Below are 22,369 nucleotides of genomic sequence, written 5' to 3'. Positions count from 1 at the left end.
TAGCTTATAGCAAGAGTAGCTAATCTACCACCTCCGTGTTAGCTTAGCTTATAGCAAGAGTAGCTAATCTACCACCTCTGTGTTAGCTTAGCTTATAGCAAGAGTAGCTAATATACCACCTCTGTGTTAGCTTAGCTTATAGCTAGTCTATCCCCGTGATCACTTATTAATAATTGCAAAATAAAAATCATGAAACTGTAACGGACTGAATGTCCAGTTCTATGTGTGGGAAATGTTTGAGTGAAACATAAAGTGGCGTTGTTGTCAGTTGCTATGGCAACGAGTCTGCGTGTAGCGAGGAAAAAGTGGTTTTGAGTTGTTCTTTAGCGTTTTTTCTGCTTTATTTCTCCCCTCACTGTGGCGCGTAGCACTAAGTGAATAATACCTTCATGTCCAGGCTTCATTTAGTTAATGGAGCTGTTCTGCCGCGGCAGCGCGGCTATGAATGGCATGAAACATAATCGTCTTTTTGCTCTCCAGCGTTGTGCACATTTTCTGGATGTAAGCAATAACATGCAGGGGTCCATGTGGGTTCGCCGGTGTGTTCTCCTGCAGGGTAAAGGACAGATACCTGATTGTCTGAGAGCCACAGAGCTGCCAGATCCTTCAGCTTGGTGAAGGTAAACGGTAGATTCTTTAACCTACGAGGAAGACACAGAAAAAGAAAGAAGGAGGGGATGGGGGAGCGGGGAAGAATAGAGATGTTTCGTGTTCCCACGCACTGTACAGCCTGCAGAGCATGCAACCATGGCAACACACTCGCCGGTTCCCACGGCAACCAAAGGCCCCCTCAGCAGTGAGAAGGAGAGCAACGGAGCTGCCATTGAGAAAGTTTCGCCTCGTGACGACGCGCTCACGCCGGTACCTGTTGTCGCTGAGGTTGAGCACGCGCAGTTTGGTCATCTGTCCGATTTCGTCAGGCAGAAACTCCAGCTTGTTGGACCGAAGTGACATCACCGTCACGTTCTTGCAGTTACCGATCTAACACAGGTTCATACACACATACACACACACGCACACGCACACACACACGTTATCAAAACAAATGAAAAGTTTGCTGCATTTTTTTGTTTAAGTGATAAAGGATCACTTTTGTGCGCGTAGCGATTTTGCATGTTAGAGCTACATAAAGTGGTGCAGAGGTTTTTTCAAATACAAATGTGTAAATATGTGCAGCATCCATTCATATTGATGTATAAATAATATAAACCCATTGCAATCAACTGCATTCAGAAATCACCTCATTTTTCAGACACAAAAAACATTAACTTATTTTTACATTAACTTTTTTCAGAAGCAGTAGAGACCCAAGTGAGAAGTACAAAAATGTCCAAAATGTGATGTTTGCAAAGTAGGTCCCCTTTAAATATTTCTAATTATGTTTTGATTACACTAATATCTTATATCTAATATCTTACATGTTGTTTAACCTGCATTATGTCAACGTTAAAGTTGACATGAATTAGCTCACCTCCCGTGGCAGCTGTGTGAGGAAGTTCTCATCTGCAGCAAAAGTTCTCAAGCTGTGCAGGTAGCCGACGGTGGGAGGCAGCGACTCCAACTCGTTACAGCTGCAGTCCAACTCTTCCAACAGAGATAGGCTGAAGAAAACGAAGAGAGACCACGACAGAAAGAGGAAAAAAGTCATTCTGAAAGATGCAGAATGTCTGTGGCAGTTTTAAAAACTTATTCCCGTCTACAACTGGAAATTAATTCTAAGAAAAGACTGAAACGGGAAACAAAATCATTTTGATATCTAATCAAAGATCAGCATTAGGCCTCCTGCAAAATTCTGCTTTATTATAATAGAAACACACAATGAGAGTTGGGTAGTAACTAGTTGTCTTTACTCAATTATGTTTTGAAAAAAATTTACTTTTAGGAGTATTTTTCCAATGCTGTGCTTTTTATTCTTACTTGAGTAATTTTATTATGAAGTATTTATACTCTTACTTGAGTAAAATTTTTGGAAAATTTATATAAGTTTGTTTTAAAAATTAAAACAAAAAATGTTAAAACTTTTGTAAGTTTCAATTTGTATTTCAATACCAAGTGATGGCTAGTTTCAGTCTTTATTAAATTATGATTAAAATTAAAGATAAAGCTTGAAATTAATCATCTAGTAAAGTATGTCAACAATATTTTTTGCATTTTTATAGATCCCAGCTTCTCTAATGTAACATCTACTGTAGAAAATCGGACTCCCCTTTTGTGTATTCTCTGGCCTGACACCGAGGTAACAGCATGCTAATGCTAATGAGACAATAATTTCACATTCACGTACTGCCACTGTTAACATTACATTAGTCTGCTCCTATTATTCCCAACAGACGGGACCATCTGGACTACCATGCTGACTAAAGGGGAGCAGATGAGATGGGAGGAAACAAGAGGAGAGGTGTAAGGCAAGGTTAGCTTATAGTGAATAGCATTTGTGTTTCCTATTGTGGTTGCAATTAAGATAAAGGTTCTGCTAAGCAAGATGTCATTTTTAGATCCAAAATTTCTTTTAACTTTTCAAATGAAGTCACTATCTGGTTGGGAGTAAAGTTCAAGACGTAGTTTTATGTCCAGTGAAAATTAGCAACAACAACAACAAAAAAATTGAACTCAGGTCCAAAACCACAATAAAGTTCCACCAAGTTATTCACAGTTATTTGAGCACAACAATATTATCCACAACAAGATTTAGGAGGTTCTTTTAATTCAACAATCCATTTTTTGTGATTAAAAAGTTCTAGTTCCACTGGCGCCGTTACCTAGCAACCCCACCCAAGCCCAGCCTGTTACCTAGCAACCCCAGCCAAGCCCAGCCCATTACCTAGCAACCCAGTTCTAGTTCCCCTGGAAGATTCTTTCACTTATAACAGGACATTTTTCCCATGTTATAAGTGTAACAGAAATAATCTACCAGTGGAACTTGTATTTTTTCATCAGTATTAAAAGTCATATTTCTAACTCCTCCCCTCATTTAAAATGATCAAAATTATCAGATTTCTGCACATGAAAAATAGCCCAAAATAGAAAATGTTAAACTAAAACTATAAAAGCTATGAAACTTAAACAAACAAGAATTTTGTATGTGAAAAATAGTAATTTTCAGGAATAATTACTTTAGGAATAAATTACAGGGGTAACTGCTTTCTTGTCTCCAGTGTAGTCCAAAGTAAAAACAAAATGATAATTTCACAACTTTTTCCCCGTATTTGATGAAATTCGTCAGCAGAAACATTCAATCGACCCACCATTGAGACAATTTCATTTTTACAAGCAGAGAAGGTCCTTTCATCTATTTTACTTGGCTTTATAATATGACATCTGTGGTTCAAAGCTGATGTCTCTTTAAAGGGTTTTAAGGAAGTAAAAAAATGAAATAAAAGTCCACACTGTATGAAACTGCACAACAATTAATAAAACTTATGTGGTAGCTTATTCAAAAATGTAAAAAAGACACAGAATAAAGGGATCATTTTCATCAGGGGTAAGAAACACTTCAAACAATGGATACAAAACAATAAGGAGCTTTAAAGGGAAGTAATTAATCTACAGAACTACTTATCAAGACTACAACCTGGGACTTGTTCATGAAGACAGGAAGCTTTCAGGGTGCTCAGATACAGATCTTGCAAAGATGTTCAGCTTAGAAGAAATATCGTTTAATTGAATCTCTAGTCATTCAGTTTAACTCTAAAATTCAAGGAAAGAACTGAATGATTCTTTCCACAAACAAAGTAAGTCAATAAATGTATTAAAATAATAATAAATAAAAACAGTTTAAAATTACTTACAGGATTCATTCCACATATTTCATCATTGTATCTCAAATCTTTTTAAAGAAAACAGATTTGAGATACAATACATTTAATGTTGCTTAGCCTTTATTATGAGCGCCAAAAAAAAAGAACCCAAAAAAACCCCTACACTGCAAAAATGAAAAATCTTCCAATTATTTTCGGTCTAGTTTCTAGTACAATTCCTCAAAATTGATGAAACGTTCTAGTTCCACTGGCAGATTATTTAATTATAACATGAGAAAAATGTCAGTAAAATAATGTGCAAGTGGAACTAGTGCTTAGGAATTATTTACTTAAAATAAGCTCATATGTCTTGCTGAAAAGTTACTTATGAGTTGGATTTGTCTTATTTCATGTGTACTAAGATATTTACACTAGAAACAAAAAATACTTGGTAAAATAACTTGTAAGTAACATTTCATCAAGATATTAGCCTGTTTTATGTCAATATTTCATTAATATTGATGAAAAAGTACTAGTTTCACTGGCAGATTATTTCTGTGACACTTATGGAAAAATATCTTGTTATAAGTGAAATAGTCTTCCAGTGGAACTACAACTCGGTTGCTAGGTGACGGCCTGGGCTTGGCTGGGGTTGCTAGGTAACGGTGCCAGCCCGTCGGTTGTGAAACATTCTGCCAGTGGAACTTGTACTTTTTAATCCAAAATAAAGGATTACTGAATTAAAATAAGCTCCTGTATATCTTGTTGAAAAGCTACTGGTGAGTTATTTTTGGCTTATTTGTAATTTGCACTAGAAGTATCTAGTTTATATACTTTGGATCAACATTATTAGCTTTTTCTTCTTTTGCTCTTTCCTTTGGTTTGTTATTTTGTTTGCATTTCCTTTCAATTCTTGTAAAGCACTTTGTTTTGTCTTGTTGCTGAAAATGTGCTATATAAATAAAATTACCTTTACCTTTAGAAACTAAACCCAAACAACTGGTAAGATTTAGTTTTTTCAGTACATCCATCCATATCACTGCAGCAATTTTACATGCAACCATTTTCATTTCGTGTTTTTCAGTGATTTTATTGAAGCACATAAATCATATTTAGAGACTAAATCAAAACTTTACGGATAAGAATCTTTTGTATGTTTGCATGTAAGTGTTAGAGACATGAAAAGTTCCCCACATTGGCAGCATGTGGCAGCAAGCTTTGATTCTCTGTATCTGCAGCACAGCTGAACATCTGTCTCTGAACAAGCCCTCGGATCCAGAAGGCTCTTGTTACTCACCCTTGCTTTGGCTTCGGACTAACGCCACAGCACGGCAGCAAACACAACACACAGACCCCCCCAACCAATCATCAGCCAGCATTACAACACAGCAATAAACAAGATTAACGACAAACCCCTTCACCTGCAAACCCTCATAAACTACTAACAGTCGGCCGAAGGAAGATTTAAAGTAAAGCAAAACAAAGAATACTACTAAGGTGTTCATAATCTGTAAACCTTTTCACGTTTTGTCACATCACAACCACAAGTTTAACTTTTTTTTAGTGGGATTTGTGCTGATGGTGTATTTAGCCTCTTTTACTCTGATTCCATAAAATAAAATTGAGTGCAACCAACTGCTCTCAGATAAAACAGTTTAATCGTTCACATCCAACCTTTAAAAGTTTGAGCCATTTTGGCACAGAAAACTAAAAAGAAAACCTCATTTTCTATACATAAAGTTGGTCCAGAGGCATCAAAAAGGATTGGTACAGTACTGATACTGAAGACTTAAGTCTGGAGGACCTGAATAAAGCACAAAACTATTCATTTAAAACACTGTTTCTGACAAAAATCTCTCAAAATCTAAACAATATAAAGGTTCTTTTTTTTTTTTTACATTTAATTAAAAATTAGAGGTAAACAACAATCAAAGAAAAAAAATATTTTTGAAAGGATTCATGTTGTTCAAATTAATAGCTCATTATCGTAAACAAATGTCTGCTTCTGCTATTATTTAAAATATCACTGAAAACGTTGAAGTTTGTGATGGTAAAATGTGAAAAAGTTCAGTGGAGTATGAACGCTGCTGCAAGCTAACGTGACTTCAGCTGAAGAGTCAGATTTGTTGTGGTTTCTTACCTCCCAATGGTGTGAGGCAGTGAGGTCAGCTGGTTGTCATCTACCTTTAGAGTGGTCAGCTTCTTTAGCATTCCTGCAACACACGCAAAAACATCGGTGCAAACATGGGTCACACGAAACCTACGCAACTACAAACTTTCACCAAAAAACTTTCATCCCTTTTGCTTTAAAGAGGCAGTATTATGTGTTTTCCAGGCACTTTGTGCCATTTTACAGCACAATCAATTAACTATTTTAACTTTAGTTGTTAAAAATGCTACATAGAACAAATATGACCTAAAAGAAATGTTACTTTGATATTTTACACTTTAAAATTGTGCCTGTCTCTTTAAAAACTCTGCTTTCAGGAAGTCATCACAACATGGCTCCTTTAACGACGTTTTTACCAGCATTTCACTGAGAAGCAGCTCCTATAATGAGCTCAGCAGAGCTTCAGCTCCACCAGGTGTTTGCTAATTGCTGCTGGCTAGTCTGAAGGAGCTGAGCGAGGGAGGAGCTACATCTCAAAGGCGGAGCTAGGTCCACCCAGGCGTTTTGTACAGCTGACTGGTTGCCATGGAGACAAACAGATTTCTCAAACATGCATGAAAGAATCAAGGAAACTCTCCAAGTTTGTTTTTGATGAGCTAACAGGATTATAACATAATGTACAACTAAAAGACATATACTGCCCCGTTAACATAATCATTTACATAAATTACCACTTACATTTTTTAGATAACTATAGATAATTATATGCAGATTTGTAGCAGACTGGCAGAAAATGATACAAAAAGACCAACAGCCCGTTTTTAGGAACTACTGTGAATAATAAGCAGGTTGATTTTTAGTACCTATAGAGTCTGGCAGGTGCTGCAGCATGTTGGAGGACAGCAGCAGATCTTCTAAGGCCTCACAGCCTGAGATGTCACTATCCAACGTCTCAATTCGATTCTTGGCCAAATCCAAGTACCGCAACTGGCGAAGCTTCCCTATAGACTGCAGGAAAGCGGACGGACAAGTTAAGATCTGCTACAATGTGTCATTTCTGCTCCCATGCTCCGATTTTGCTGCAAAACATGAAAGTTGTCTCACCCCAGGTATAGACTGTAGAGAGTTGTTATCCAGCCACAGCTCCTTCAGGCTGTGCATCTGTTCCAACACCTCTGGCTAACAAGATAAAACAGGATTTCACACGGTCAAATGCAAATAATGGGAAAAACAAGAAGCAAACGCATGAAAACGCTAATAAATCCTATCCAGCATCAGAGAACGCAGCCTGTAAGTCTTTAAATCAGGACTAAAACAGAATTAAAATACTGGCCTGGCATTGTTTGGGTTGAAGTTTGTGTTTTTAAAATGGCAAATTAAATTTTGTGAATGATTTAGGATTATAACATTATACATTTAATTTTGCGAACACTACAACTAGAGGAGGGTTTTTGGAAATATCTGTTTACAAATGCAAATAAACTATAGAAGAGTTTGGGTCGAGTAAAGAGTAAAGAGGGACAGACCATAAAATCTGAACCATCCTTAGATGGTTCCTCAGGTCGGGTTGTCGTGTAGCAAATGGTTCAATTTATGAGAAAAAAAAAAAGACTTGCACCAGTAAGAAGCAAAGTGCTAGAAATACAAATACAAAAAGAGAAGCAAGGATTTCTGTTTGAAACATTTAAACCTTCTTCACTAAGTAAATTAAAAGCATTTTGGACATTTACTGTACAAAGATAACAGGCAGTTTTAACCTCAGACTGTCAAAATGATGAGTACACTACTTTATTTCTGCATTTAAATGACTATTCAGCATGTCGCTGTGGATAGTACATTATGAAAAAGATAAATATTGGGTTATTACTGTCATTTGATGGTATTTCCTAAAACGAGGAACTGGAACGATTCTCATTCAGCATTTTCGGTGAAAAATTGAAGCCAAAAAAAGCAGCAGAGACTCTAATATAATAGTTTCATTTGTCAATTTTTTGTCCCTTTCAAACAGATTGGTACCTAAAATCTTAGAGCCAAACTTTGGCAGAACTCCAAGCAGTTTTCTTCTTTGTGTCTAAACAGATGGTAACAGGTTTTCTTTAATCTCAGTGGTTCTCGTTGCTTCTCTTTTTACTTTTATTCCAGCTCACAATCTGACGTGTAATCTAATCTGCGTTAAAACATGAGTGGATCAGATCTCACCATTTCGGAGAATTCGTTGCTCCCCAGATCCAGCCTCTCCAGCTGTGTCAGTCTGTGGATGGACCTCACCAGAGGGAAATGGAAACAGTTTTGTGACTTCAGTTTTACTAAATATTCATATTCTCACAGGGTGATTCCTTATATTTAAAAATAATCTAAAATTCAGGGTGCATTCTCAAAAGCAAAACAGAGACAGTTACATTTCTATGTGTGATAGTGATAGAAATATACTAGTACAAGGGTGTCCAAAGTGTGGTCTGGGGGCCATTTGTGGCCCTTGGAGTGATTTTGTGTGGCCGATACAATACAAATTTGGCCTCGCCGTCACAACTTTTAATTTTAAATACAGTAAAAGTATTACTAAGATAATTTTTTTATGACAAAAATGTTAAGTATTTGTTTCTTTGTAACCAAAAGTCTATATAGAGTCTATTACTGCAAAGCTGATTTTGCTTAGACTAAGTCAGGTTTTAAAGTTTTGGATATACAATAAATAAAATCCATTTTCTACAAAACAACAACAAAAAAATCAGACAACTTGAATTGCTTTAATGTATTTTAATGTTTCTATTATTAATTTAAAAGTTTGGACATCCCTGTAGTAGTAGATATTAATATTTATTTAAGTTTCTTTATGTTTGAGAGCTGCAGAATTATTATTTTAAATCCATCTGTCTCTTTCACTCAAACACACAGAGTAAAGTATACATATGGCATCCTGTCTTACTTTGGCATGGTTTTCAGGTGGTTCTCTCTCAGCTCCAGAATCCGTAATTTGGAGAGCCTGAATAACAGACGGAACAAAAGCCTAAACACAATTTCTTTAATTTGCACTCAGATGCAACAGTAGGAAATACAAAAAAAGGACTAAAATAAAAAACATCCAAAGATGCAACAATCTTAAGGAGGAAACACAAAAAAGAACTAAATAAAATAAGATCAAGTGAAAAGAAAAGCATCAGAAATGCAACAGTCTTGAGTAGGAAATACAAACACTGACTTAGCAAAAAAAAAATGGTGTGAAAAAAAAAGTTCCATCCTGAAATCGGCGTTTGATTTTTTTTCAACAAATATTGTCAACAATGGAGCTCCGACTTAAAAAAAAAGAGTTAATTTGTTAGATTAAGTTTATGAAATGTAATGTATTTATGTTTGTGTAACCACAAAACTTAATAAACTTGGAAAAATATAATTTCACTAATTAACTGAGTTTGTTTTAATTAGATTAGATGTTTTTTCTGTTTACGGGATAATTTTATAAAAAACATAAATAAATAAAACAACCCAAGAAAAAGAGTGCAGAATAACATACGTGCTTAAATTTATTTTTCACTGAGAAAAAGTTGTATAAATTATAAATCAGAAGCAAGGTCAGTATCCCACAACATTTCCATAGTCATATTTAATAATGCTTTAATATAAGCTAAATATAAAATATAAGCTTTAAAATTAGCCACAAGGGCATAATTCTCATGCATATCCTATACATGGAAGGCATCTTCAGAAATATGCTAAACACAAAATTGAGCTGTGAGCTTTAAAAACTATAAAAATATGTCTTTGATAATGAATAAATGTTTAATCCCCCCAAAAAACACAAAAAAGACAAAATCTTACAAAGTATTTTCTGTCTTGTTTCCAGTACAGATATCTTAGTACACTTGAAATAAGACAAAACTAAATTACAAGTAACTTTTCAGGAAGATATAGGAATTTGTTTTAAGTCAGTAATTCCTTAATATTGATTAAAAAGTACTGGTTCCATTGGCAGATTATTTAACTTATAATAAGACAGTGTTTCCATGTTCTAACTGCCAGTGGAACTGGAACCTGGTTGCTAGGTGACGGGTTGGGCTGGGCTGGGGTTGCTAGGTAACGGCGTGTCGGCTGTAGATTGTGGAATAAACTGCCAATGGACCTTTTTAATCAATATTAAGGAATTATTGACTTAAAACAAGCTTGTGCTTCTTGCTGAAAAGTTACTTGTTAGTTTTAATGCATTTCAAATGTACTAAGGTATTTGCACTAAAAACTGGACAAAATTACTTTATTTTGTGTTTTAGCTGTGTGTTAATTCACCTGCCAAAGTTAGCGGGCAGATACTCCAGGAAGGCATCATTCAAGAAGAGCTGGGTCAGATTCAGGAGCTGCGTGAAACCATCTGGAAGTCTGAAAAGAGAAGAATTCAATGAAAAACGGCAGAAGAGGAAACAAAAGACAGCAACCATGAGCTCAACTGGAGCCGTTTCACTCGGCTCCAACTGAATGAAACATGATCGGTTTCTAGCATGCTAGCAGGAGCAGCTAACCACTACTGGCCTGCAGATGACTCATCTGCTGCACAAGCAGCACAGAGACACACAAGAAGCATTTTCCTCTGCAGCATTCTTCACTTCAGCACCACAAAGCAACAGTAATTACACCTGAGACTCCAGCGGTAAACGTGTTTACTTCCTGTAAATATGCAGATCTGATGAGTGGACATAACAGAGCCAACAGGGCATAAGACTGCATAGTCTATATTTTTATTAATTATTATGAGGTGCAATCAAAAGTTTCTACTAACTGGGCCATTTCCAAATATTTAGTTACAGTTACAAAATACATGTTGGTAAAATAAAAGATTACTTAAGACCTAATCAACCAAAGATAGGTGTAAATTTGGCTTACTGTACATAAATAAATGTTTAAATTAAATCCAAAGGTCCTTCAATCAAGTTTTAGTTTAAAAAATAACCAACAATCGGGTTATTTAAATTTGATTAAGGGGACAAAAAACTACATTCATAGGGGTTTAGATCAGGCAATAACAGAGTTAGTCTATTTGTAATTTTCTCTGGTTTTAAAGTTTAATTGTAATTTAATAAATTCACCATGAAAAAAATAATGTTTTTATACAAACTCTACAGTTTATTCCATAAAGAAACAATTTAGATCGTAAAGTTGGTCAACTCAACTCATTATTCTACCAGAAAGGAGGAAGTTGTTTGGTTAAATGTTTTTATTTATTCTGTGCATTGTATTGTCACTGCACAAGCAAAAACTCATATTTGTCATAATAGAGCTAAAATTTTTGGTCTAGTTTCTACTGCAAATATCTTAATATACTTCAAATAAGACAAAACTCATCAGCAATATACAGTATAGAAGCTTGTTTTAAATTAATAATTGCTTAATATAGATTTTTAAAAAGTGCTAGTTCCAGTGGCAGATTATAAGACATTTTAAGTTAAATAATCTGCACTTTTTCATCAATATTGAGGAATTATTTACTTAAAACAAGCTCCTTTAAAAGTTATTTAAAATTTAGTTTTGTCTTATTTCAAGTGTACTAATAAGTTTACACCAGAAATAGACCAAATATAGTATTTGTGTTTTTAACTGGAATTAAACCCACAACTTCCCTTCAAGCCACAGTCGCCCAACAAACAGCAACTTTTCTATAAAATTCATTTTATCTGAATTGAAAACCTCAAGAAAAAAGTCAAGGCAACTAACTAAAACGAATCCAAGTCAAAAGCTGCTTCAGTTTTTTCTCGTAATTGTCAATCTTTGCATTCCTTTGTGATTTTTGTGATTCTAACCTACACAATGCAGAGAGCGTAGTTTTTTAGGCGCTTTTAAAAACTTTGTACTTTGTAAACCCTGCGGTGGATCCATACTTCAATATCAAGGTTATAAGTGTACATGTTTTATGTCTACAAGTTTTAAATAAACATTTTTCCTTCAGGAAGTTTAAGAAACTTATTTTAAGGATATTTCTGAGTTATTTAGTGAGACTTTTCCGACATTGCTAAGTAGAGGCATTACAATAAGCTGCAGTTGTTTCAGTCAAACCAGCATAAAGAGAAAGATTCAGGTTTGTAAAGATGGAAAGTATTCGGATCTTACTTGGTAATGGGGTTGACGCTGGCTTCTACCACAGACAGGCCTTTACAGCATTTTATATTATCTGGAAACTCCTGGATTCCTGTTGGAGTGAATCATAACATCACGTTCCAATCAATCAGTAAGGTTTATTTGTATGGACCTGTTGCAGTGTGACGTCATGCATCCAAGATCCCGCCCCAATCTCCCTGCTGGAAGGCAAAAAGCTGCTGGCTAATGATGATTAGAATTGGTTTCTGCTGTTAGGTTATCAATATAACGCCCTAAACCGTAACTGTACTGACATATAAAATAAAAAGGGAGGCAGTGCTTTGCAACACTGCAATAACTAGATAACAAGGTCAGAAAGAAAACTGCAAGAGCGAGGAAAGTAGGCTAGTTATGCTAGTATGACTATGAGAACCTTAACATGTAGATGTGCAGCAGAATTCTGTGTTTTGGTTCAGTTACAAAAATGAAAACAGGAAACCTAAACACCAGCTCTGACAGATCATCAGTGGAGCAGGTGTTTAAATTAGCTAATTAACCACCGCTGTATTAGCTTAGCTATTAGCAGCGATAGCTAATCTACCACAGCTATTACTTATTAATAATCACAAAACAAACATTAAACCTAAAAACATAAAACTGTGACGTACTGAATGTTCTGTTCTTTGTGTGGAAAATGTTTGGGTGTTTTTTGGTGTTGAATCCTGAAACATAAAGTGGTGTTGTTGACAGTTGCTATGGCAACGAGTCTCTGTGTCGCTTAGCTGACACAGAGAGCGAGACAAAAAGTGGTTTTGAGTTGTTCTTCAACGGTTTTTCTGCATTATTTTTTCCTTTGCTGTGGCGTAAAGCATTAATTAGTCGTACCTACATTTCATTTAGTGAACGGAGCCGTTCTACCGCAAGTTAAAGTCTGGTGTTTTTTCTCTCCAAATTTGAGTGCATGCGTGAAATTTCCAGATGTAAACAATAACATGCAAGGGGTCCGTAGCACATTTCAGCAGATCAAAATGTTTTACATCATAAAAGCACAAAAATACAAAGTCAACAGTTGAGAAAACCAGTAAACATAACATTTTGCCAAGTACCATCATCAAAACCATCAATACACATCAATATGTTGATGAGGGTTTCATTGATTATGGTTCAAAAGAAACTCTAAACAGGTGGGTTTTTAAGTATAGACTTAAAGGAGCTCAGTGTTTCAGCAGTTTTTTGGTTTTCTGGAAGCTTGTTCCAGATTTGTGGTGCACAGAAGCTGAATGCTGTTTCTACATTTTTGGTTCCAGAACCAAAGACCTGAGAGGTTTGGAAAGTTAATATAACAACAGCAGATCTTTTATGTGTTGTGGTGATTTATAAAGTAACAGCAGCATTTTAAAGTCTTTTCTCTGAGCTATAGTTACAATATATTTTACTACAGCATCTGTTCTGAGCATCACAGAGTTGCTGCCGTTTTGTAAGTTTAGCCGACTTATTTGTCTTTGCACCTTACCGTTTTTACTAATGTCTAACTCTTTGAGGTTAACCAGGCTGGCGATGGTGGTGGGAAGATTGGAAAGGTCGTTATCGGGCAAACTCAGCTTCTTTAGGGCCTGGCACTGGAAGAGTTGCTGTGAGAGAAAACAATGGAGAACAAAAGAATATTTTAATCGCATGAAGAAGTCAAACAGACATCAAACAGAACGCCACATAACCAGACAGAGAACTGAAAGTTTGCTGCAGGCTTGGATAAGCTGCTCTGTTTAGCTGCTTCTTCCCATAAATAATGCAGATTTAATTTTTCCCGTACAGTTGCCCTGGAGGACGAAAGAGTAATAAAAAGAAGCAGCATTCAGTATCATCTATGAGGAAATGCAGCACAAATAATGGTGAAAAGAGCATTTATAAAAAAAATTTAGAGGGTTTAAATTTTCTAAATACCATGAAAAAATTGTTTACGTAACCAAATTCATCAACAAATATGTTGCATCACTGAAAATTAATTTATTAAAACACAGTTTTGACTCAGTGGAGTTAAGTATTGCATAATTTAGTAATATCATTAAAATGCTGAATATTACAGAACACAAATAGGTACAAGTTGTTAATGATATAACTATTATTTCTCACAAAAAATGTAGCTAAAAATGCAATAAAGCGAATATAAACCCGATTCAAATGTTGTACAAATATTCTAAAACCAAATCTCACTTTTTTATTTATCTTATTTTTTAAGACAATAATCTCTCAGTAGAAACTTTGCCAGGTGTTTTAGGAAGCCTGAAGAATTTATATTTGAGAGCTGCTACAAATTAGTTTTCATTCCTTCACAGAAAGAAATGAAAAGATGAGAAATTGGCTGAATGTTATGATGAAATCTTTAACAATTTCCCCAAAAATAAATGAAGAAACATCTCACAAAAAGGCACAAACCAAAATTTCAACTTATTACTTTCAAACCACCAAACAGATTTTGGTCATTTTAACATTTGGTTCAGTTGTTTTTTCTTTGTCTCCCCACTGTTCCAGGTTTAAGGTAATTTAATTTACTGCAGCATTTCATAGATTCTCTGAATTTACACTAAGCCATAATCCATACAACAATTTCTGCAATTTTCCAGAGATGTGAAACCAATAAGCACATCGACATATATTATGCAAAAATGCTCAAATCGAAAGAAGAACTGAAATTTAGAGGAAATAATGATGGTCCTTTATCGACCGACTGACGAAATGTCCTGATGCATAAATGGGGATTAACTTTTTTTTATGCGAGTGCACAGAGCTCGCTTTATTCAGCAAGAAAAAAAAATCTGATTCACTTGTTAAATTTTAATTGTCAATTTTTGTAGCATTTATTTATTGTAATGAAACAAAATTTGCAGAAATTGGTTCATTTGGTGTATTTGTATTCTTTTTGGCTTGGAAATGGAAAAGTTAAGAAAATGACAGAAAATAAATAAACAATCAAACAAATGAGTAAATAAATAAATTGATAATTAAATAAATAAATACATACATAAATAATAGATGCATAAATAAATAAATGTATTTTATAGCACAATAAAGTAACTATGTTACCTTGAGTTGTTTATAAAAATGCTACATAAACCAAATTTGACTTTGTAATTTAACGCCTTAAAATTGGGCCTCTGTCTCTTTAAGAAGCTCCTGTTCTTCCTGAAACTCCGCCTTCAGGAAGTCATCACAACATGGCTCCTCCGTTAACCCTCTATCATCATTTTTCCCAGCGTTTCTCTGAGAAGCATAACGAGCTCAGCGGATGTTCGGTTCCACCAGGCGTTTGCTAATTGCTGCTGGCTAGTCTGTAGGAGGATCCCTCAGGTGTTTTGCACAGATTAAGGGTTGCTACGGTTGCTAAACAATTTCTCATCATGCATGTATTTGATGAAGGAGTCACATTATAACATGCTGCAAAGCTCAGAAATGTTGATTTTCCATAATACTTTCCCTTTAGACAGTAAATGTATTGGTTGATGTGGACAAATCGAACGTCTGTATTGATTTTAGTGTCCATATCTTAGCAGCTTTGCCACAGTCACATCCGGCTCTTCAGCAACTGAAATAAGTGAAGATGATGGCTCGCACCGGGCCGTGCTCAAACACATGAAAAGGCCTGTCCAGCTCACTTATACAGGCCCATCAATCAGCAGCTAAACACCATGTTGGCACACGTTGTCATGGCCGGGCAGACTCTTTATTTATTCAGTTTAATGCACGTTTGGCCTGCCGCTCACAAAGACATATTAGTTGGTCTCCATCCAAGCAGGCTAAATTTAGAAATCCAATTCACCATCTTTGTCATTTAAACCAGGATAGAATACCAATACATGTGACAGCCCACTTATAAACAGCACCTTTAATTCTCCTTGAGATGTCAGGAGGCCGTTTAGCGGCTGCTCGACCTGCAGGCCGCCGAGCGAGCCACCGCCAGGCTGAGCTATTCATCTAACGGGTCACACAGTTCATCAAGTCTAAGCGCGTTTAATTGGGACTTCTTGTGATTAAGCATTTTTTATTTTTATTTTATTTAAGCAGGACAGTGCCATTGTAATTAAAAATCTCTTTCTCAAAAGAGTCCTGGTCAATAACAGCAAAGGTTATACAATTACAATTATAGTTCTTTGCGAAATATTAATAAAAACTGGACTGAACTTGAAACAATTAGTTAATTTCCAGTATTTTCCCCCAAAAAAGGCAGTTTTTTCCCAATTCTGTGCATGAAAATGGGACAGCACTGCAAAAACAGAAAATCCTACCGAGTATTTTCTTTTGTAAATTCTAGTGCAAATATCTCAGTGCACTTAAAATAAGAAAAAAAACTAACTTAAAAGTAATTTTTCAAACAGCTAGAGGCTTGTTTTAAGTCAGTAATTCCTTAACACTGATCAAAAGATACAAGACATATTTCCATAACTAACTATTCTTTTTCGTCAATTTTAAGGAATTACTGCCTCAACACAAGCTCCTCTATGTTGATTTCCAATAAAATTTCAGTGCACTAAGTTTCTGCACTGAACCAAACACAAGTGGAAGGAAATGTTAATGATTTTTTTTGGAGCAGAGACTGAATGGTCACTGAAATGTTTTAAGTCTTGTTACAGATTTTAGGTGAATATTTTAACTTGTCTTTTCAAACGTATGAATATCTAACCAAGCTGCACAGAAATCCAGGAGAGGAAACATCCTCTCTCCTCCCCCAGCTACACTTTCCGGCTCATTTCTCAGACCAGAGGGGATAAACAGTCCCTAAAGTATTTTCTGCCTCTGCTTTGGGGTTTCCTCCAAGTGGGTCGGGCCAGAAAAACCTCCATCCTCCCATTGCAGATGAACAAGATGCTTAAAATCCTCTCATCGGGGCAAAGACTCCAGCTGAGAACCAAAGGAGCTGAAAGAAGGAGGATCCTCAACCACAAGCAGGTTTTTATCTGAACCACAGGAAAGGATTGAGAAAAAAATTTATTTTGACTTTATTCTCTAAATTCTGACCTCAGAATTTAGATTTTTCTTTCCTGAGAATTGAGATTTTCAGATTTCTGACACTAAACTCGGAGTTTTGAGATCACATTTCTATTTTTTTTTTACTTTTTTCTCACAATTATGACTCTTAATTCAGAATGTGAGATCAAAACTCACAATCTGAGATAAAAGCAAAAATTCAGGGAAAAACGTAAAAATTCTGTGATAAATGTCAGAATTCTGAAAAAATTAATTCTGAGAAAAGAAAGTCAAAATTCTGAGAACAAGTTCCTGAAACACTTAGAAAACCAATCTGTAAAATGTCATTTTACACCAACCTGATGGTTGAATAGCCTAAATAACACCTTAATTCAGCAGCACAAATGGGTTTTAGAACTGAAAATGTAGCTTAATTTGTTAATATATGATTTCCAATTAAAATATGATTAAATTAATTTAATTAAAAATACCTGCAGAGTTCCACCACTAATCAAGATAAAAGCTACTACTTGTAAGATGACTTGATAGAAAATGTTTTCAGATTGAGAAGCAGAAACTGGAGCAGAACCAGGTGGCCAGGTGGTCAGGTGATCAGGTGATCAGGTGACCAGGTGGTCAGGTGGTCAGGTGAGGAGGTGACCAGGTGAGGAGGTGACCAGGTGATCAGGTGATCAGGTGACCAGGTGAGGAGGTGACCAGGTGATCAGGTGGCCAGGTGACCAGGTGGTCAGGTGAGGAAGTGGCTAGGTGAGCAGGTGGCCAGGTAACCAGGTGAGCAGGTGACCAGGTGATCAGGTGGCCAGGTGATCAGGTGATCAGGTGGTCAGGTGACCAGGTGATCAGGTGGCCAGGTGATCAGGTGGCCAGGTGATCAGGTGGTCAGGTGATCAGGTGGTCAGGTGACCAGGTGACCAGGTGATCAGGTGATCAGGTGGCCAGGTGATCAGGTGGTCTGGTGACCAGGTGATCAGGTGGCCAGGTGATCAGGTGGTCAGGGGACCCAGGTGATCAGGTGATCAGGTGGCCAGGTGACCAGGTGAGCAGGCGGCCAGGTGAGCTCACCTTGGGTAGTTCTTCGATCTGGTTGGCGTCCAGGTAGAGCTCCTCTAAGGTTCTCTCGAAGCTGAATATTTCCTTTGGGACCTGCTGAAGGCTGCAGTGAGAGTAGTCCAGCACTGAGATCACTTCCTCCTCACCACGGAAACAGCGGCACGGCACCAGCCGGCCAATCAGCTTCCGCTTGGTGGTCATCTCCAGACACTGCACTGTAAAAAACAAGAGATGGGAGATGTTTAATTTTACACATTTATTCCAGAAGATATTCATAAAAAATGTTGAACTGGTGTTAAAAGCCATGAGTTGTTTGAGCTGCATTAATTCAGACTGACGTGTTTTTGATGAGTGAGAACATAAACTAAAACGCAACATTTGACTCTAAAATTAAAAATAAATCTTCACTCTTTCATTCAGTGCAAATTCTCACATTAAAAATATTACTATCAAAATACAACAATCACATTGGGACTCTGACTTGGTTATAATAATTGGCTCTTAGTGCACTGCAAAAACACAAAATCTTACCAAGTAATTTTGGTTTAGTTTCTAGAGAAAACATCTTAGTGAAATAAGACAAAACTAACTCACAAGTAATTTTTCAGCAAAATTTAAGAGATTTTTTTAAGTAAATAATTCTCTAATGCTGATTAAAAAGTTCCAGTTACACTGGGAGATTATTTCACTTATTACATGGGAAAAATGTTTTATTACAAGTGAAATAATCTGCCAGTGGAACAAGAACTTTTTAAAAAATGTAACTGGTTATAACTGGTTTTAACAGGATAAAGATTTTAATGACATTTTTAATATAAAGAAAACCAAATACAAATACTATCTTCAACACTAACAGGAAACTGGATTTGAACAACTCAGAGCAAAACGTTGGTCATATGATTTCTGACTTTTCCTTAAAGTTGCAGTTTGTAACTTTCATAAAAACATATTTGTTACACATTTGTTGAAACTGTCACTTTGCATGAGATGGAAAATCTGTGAAAAGAATCGCGCTATAGTTAGCGTTCTCCGAATGCTAACTAGAAATAACCAATCGGAGACAGGAGGCGGGGCTTAGCGCTGTCAATCACTCTCATCCTCTCACTTATTCTTTGCTAAGCTACAGCTGGCTCATGACAACATAACCTGCTCTGAATGCTCAAGCTAGTTAGCATAGCCACTGATGATGTTTTCCTGGAAGATTCAGTTGTTTCTCCACCGTTAATACACTTAGCAGTGCATACACTAGCGTGATTGACAGTGTTGAGACCTTCCTCCGTTGCATTTTAGCAAACTGCAGCTTGATTTTGTCACAGATTTTTTTTCTCACACCATTTTATCACAACATGGTGACAGTTTTAATAAATATGTACTCACTGCAGCTTTAACAGAGGAAACAAAGTGAACTCAGCCTTCAGGGCACAAATGTGAAATCAGAATGTATTTGAAATGAGGTGTAAAACTGGGAAACAGATGCATGACAGAGAAAACCGCCGCAAACCAGCAGTTACCCAGCTCAAAGCAGGCTGAGGCTCGACTCCTCGACAGACGCACACAATCGCTCCTTTCATGCAACAAGCTGTATAATTAGACCAGAGATATAATTAAAATAGATCTTTTGTGATCCTGTGACAACATCACTCTGTTCCACAACTGTGTTTGAAAAGCTGCTGGCTGAATGGCAGAAGTAGGCTAAGCATGCATATTAACAACCTCCAGTGGGGATTCATCACCAGGATTTATCGCTTCACGCCCAAAACGAAACCCAAACGGCTCTAATGCCGGATCTTCTGAAGAGAACAATGGTCAAACCGCGTCCACGCCGCCCTGAGTTTGTTCTCTGATCATCAGATGTGAAGAAGAAGGAGACATGGGGGCAAAAGAGGAAGATGCAACCCGACTTCTTCCTTAACTGCAATCATCGTCAGAGTCGACGTTGAACCCGGAGATTTACTGCTTGGATAAACGTCTGCTAGAAATACTACCAAGTATTTTTCTCTAGTTTTCAGTACAAATAACTTAGTTAAATTGAAATAAGACAAAATTAACTAACAAGTAACTTTCAGCAAGAAATATGATCTTGTTTTCATTCAGGTTTTAGTTTAATTAGTTTGTCAATAATTCCTTAATTTTGATGCATTAGTGATCGTCTCTAGTTTATTGATCTTCATGATGCTTGTTTGATCACTTATATCCTATAAAGCATCTGCTGAGATTAAATGGCAGGTGAAATCCATTTACACTGAAAAAACATAAAATCTTACCAAATATTTTTTGTCTAGTTTTTAGTGCAAATATCTCAGCCCACTTGAAATAAGACAAAACTAACTAAGCAAGATATAGGAGCTCATAGGAGCCAATAATTCCTTAAAATTGTAGGAAAAGTTCCTCTGGCAGATGAATTCAGTTACAACAAAATGTTTTTCACATGTTATAAGTGAATTTATCTGACAATGGAGTGAATACTTTTCATAAAATGTAAGGAATTATTGACTTAAAACAAGCGACTAAATCTTCACAAAGCAGAAATGAAAATACTTTTTTTGCATCACAGAAGTTACATGTTGCCACTGGCGCAAACCACGAAGAAGAAGACGACAGGAAGCAGCAGGAGGATCATAAATTGCATGAATAATTGGGTTACTTATTTGATGTTAACTCCGCAATTACAAAATTGTGTTTTTTTGAACATTAGGGGAATATTTACAAAGTTTTGTAATGGAAACACAGATTGTGTCTGAATGCAGCTAAACATTAATACAAGGCTTTTTTGTCTAATATTTAATGCGTTTAAATAAATGTCAACTTATAGCATAACAGGGAAGCTCTTACCATTTACTGCTTAATAATGTTTCTAATGCAACAAGAAGAGGGACTTATTAAGAAAATACAGGGCAACAAAGACAGAAAATAGGCAAGTAGGACATTCATGAGAGAGGACAGAGAGAGCGAAGGTAAAACTGAAGGAGCAGCAATGCAGCATCACAGCAACTGGAGCATTCGCCCTCAGGACCATTTTACAGAGAACAAAGCCGATCCTGACGGAAAAGCAGCAGCTGCTGGAAGAAAAACTACAACAGAACAGCTCAACAACGGCCAAGTCCAAACCCTGATGTCAAAACTCTGGTAGCTGCAACAGAGAAGAACTTCCTGTGTGAGCCGAAGGCTTTTTACCGGAGGAGCAGAGAACCCAAAACCTCAAGTCAGAGCAGAACCACTTCAACGTATTTTTACTCAAGTATAGGCAAAAAGCAGCCAACCAAGAAATTACTCAAGAGTAAAAAGGTATTTGGTAAAATGTCTACAGAAGTACTGAGTAACTGATAAAATTATCAGTGATTTAATGACATCATCGGATGGAACAAAATGTAAAGTTATGTAGAAATTTTCGTATTTTAACGACCAGAAATTACAATAATTCAGATAAGTCACAAAAAATAACAAAATAAGGCAAAAGAAAATGTTTCCAAATCAGTTTCTTTCAATAAAAACGTATAAACTTTAACAGAAACTGCAGGTGTTTGTCTGGCGAATTTCTGGTTAAAACATGTTAGTTTTTCGTTCAGTGGGGAGAAAATCCAGAAATTTTACTCAAGAGTAGATAATAAAATTACTCTAAATTACCTAATATTTTGTGTGATTCTGTGAATATAGGTTAATTTACAAATAAACTGTAACTAATATAGAAAACTTAATTAATTTGAATCAATCAATCAATCAAATTTTATTTGTATAGCACATTTCAGCAGCAAGGCATTTCAAAGTGCTTTACATAATTAAAATAAAAACAGCATGTGACATTGAATAAACTGTGAGAAAAAGAGACTTTGAAAAAGATTTAAAAAGATAAAACATTAAAACCCCTTTTAGGACTTCAGTTAAATGTCGTTTAACTGGGACTCAAACTCTCTGGGACTTTAGTCAAAAACACCGTTTGACAAGGACTCCAACCTCTAGTTTTTAGTTGAAACGCTGTCAACTGGGACTCTAAACCCTGTAGAACTTTAGTTAAACGTCGTTTAACTGGGACATTTTCCGGGGGGTTTTACATCATTAAAACGTAAACAGTGAGAAAGAGAAATAAAAAGAAATTAATAATAGATAAAAAGTAAAGATAAAAACATTGAAGACATCAAAACCTGCACTCTAATCCTAATTTAGCCATAAGGAACTCTAAACAGGTGGGTTTTAAGTTGAGATTTAAAGGCACCCAGAGTTTCACTGGGTGCCTTGAAGTCACGATTCTGAGCTCAAAGGTCGAATTCTGAGAAAAAAAGTCAGAATTTTTTAGATTAAAATCAGAATTTAGAAATCAAAGGCAGAATTCTGAAAAAATAGTCGGAATTCTGAGAAAATTTGTCAAAATTCTGAAATTAACATCAGAAATCTGAGACAAAAAGTCTGAATTTTGAGATTATAGTCTGAATTTTGAGAT

At 36.0% G+C, this 22,369-nt stretch overlaps 1 protein-coding gene across 3 annotated transcripts in view; it reads right to left on the bottom strand.

Moving 5' to 3' along the window:
- Nucleotides 1-401: 401 nt before the first annotated feature.
- Nucleotides 402-22,369, bottom strand: part of LOC103131967 (leucine-rich repeat-containing protein 7-like) — a 54,827-nt gene continuing 32,859 nt past the window's right edge. For 2 of the 3 annotated variants that reach the window (XM_016667047.1, XM_016667048.1), the window contains exons 2-14: nt 17,947-18,149; nt 13,418-13,535; nt 11,938-12,016; nt 10,126-10,215; nt 8,774-8,830; nt 8,047-8,110; nt 6,952-7,026; nt 6,711-6,855; nt 5,878-5,950; nt 5,035-5,052; nt 1,472-1,601; nt 866-981; nt 402-641 (exon numbers count right to left, since the gene is read on the bottom strand). In XM_016667047.1, the coding sequence (XP_016522533.1) occupies nt 440-641; nt 866-981; nt 1,472-1,601; nt 5,035-5,052; nt 5,878-5,950; nt 6,711-6,855; nt 6,952-7,026; nt 8,047-8,110; nt 8,774-8,830; nt 10,126-10,215; nt 11,938-12,016; nt 13,418-13,535; nt 17,947-18,149 (1,370 nt within the window). In that variant the 3' untranslated portion in view covers nt 402-439. The remainder of the gene's footprint in view (nt 642-865; nt 982-1,471; nt 1,602-5,034; nt 5,053-5,877; nt 5,951-6,710; nt 6,856-6,951; nt 7,027-8,046; nt 8,111-8,773; nt 8,831-10,125; nt 10,216-11,937; nt 12,017-13,417; nt 13,536-17,946; nt 18,150-22,369) is intronic. The other variant, XM_007543711.2, reaches the window with a different exon arrangement.

This window comes from Poecilia formosa, unplaced genomic scaffold (assembly GCF_000485575.1).
Source record: "Poecilia formosa unplaced genomic scaffold, Poecilia_formosa-5.1.2 Scaffold885, whole genome shotgun sequence".
In the NCBI taxonomy this organism is placed as follows: Eukaryota; Metazoa; Chordata; class Actinopteri; order Cyprinodontiformes; family Poeciliidae; genus Poecilia; species Poecilia formosa.
The sequence above is the reverse complement of the archived record's forward strand: the minus strand, read 5'-3'. Positions and strand labels throughout refer to the sequence as shown.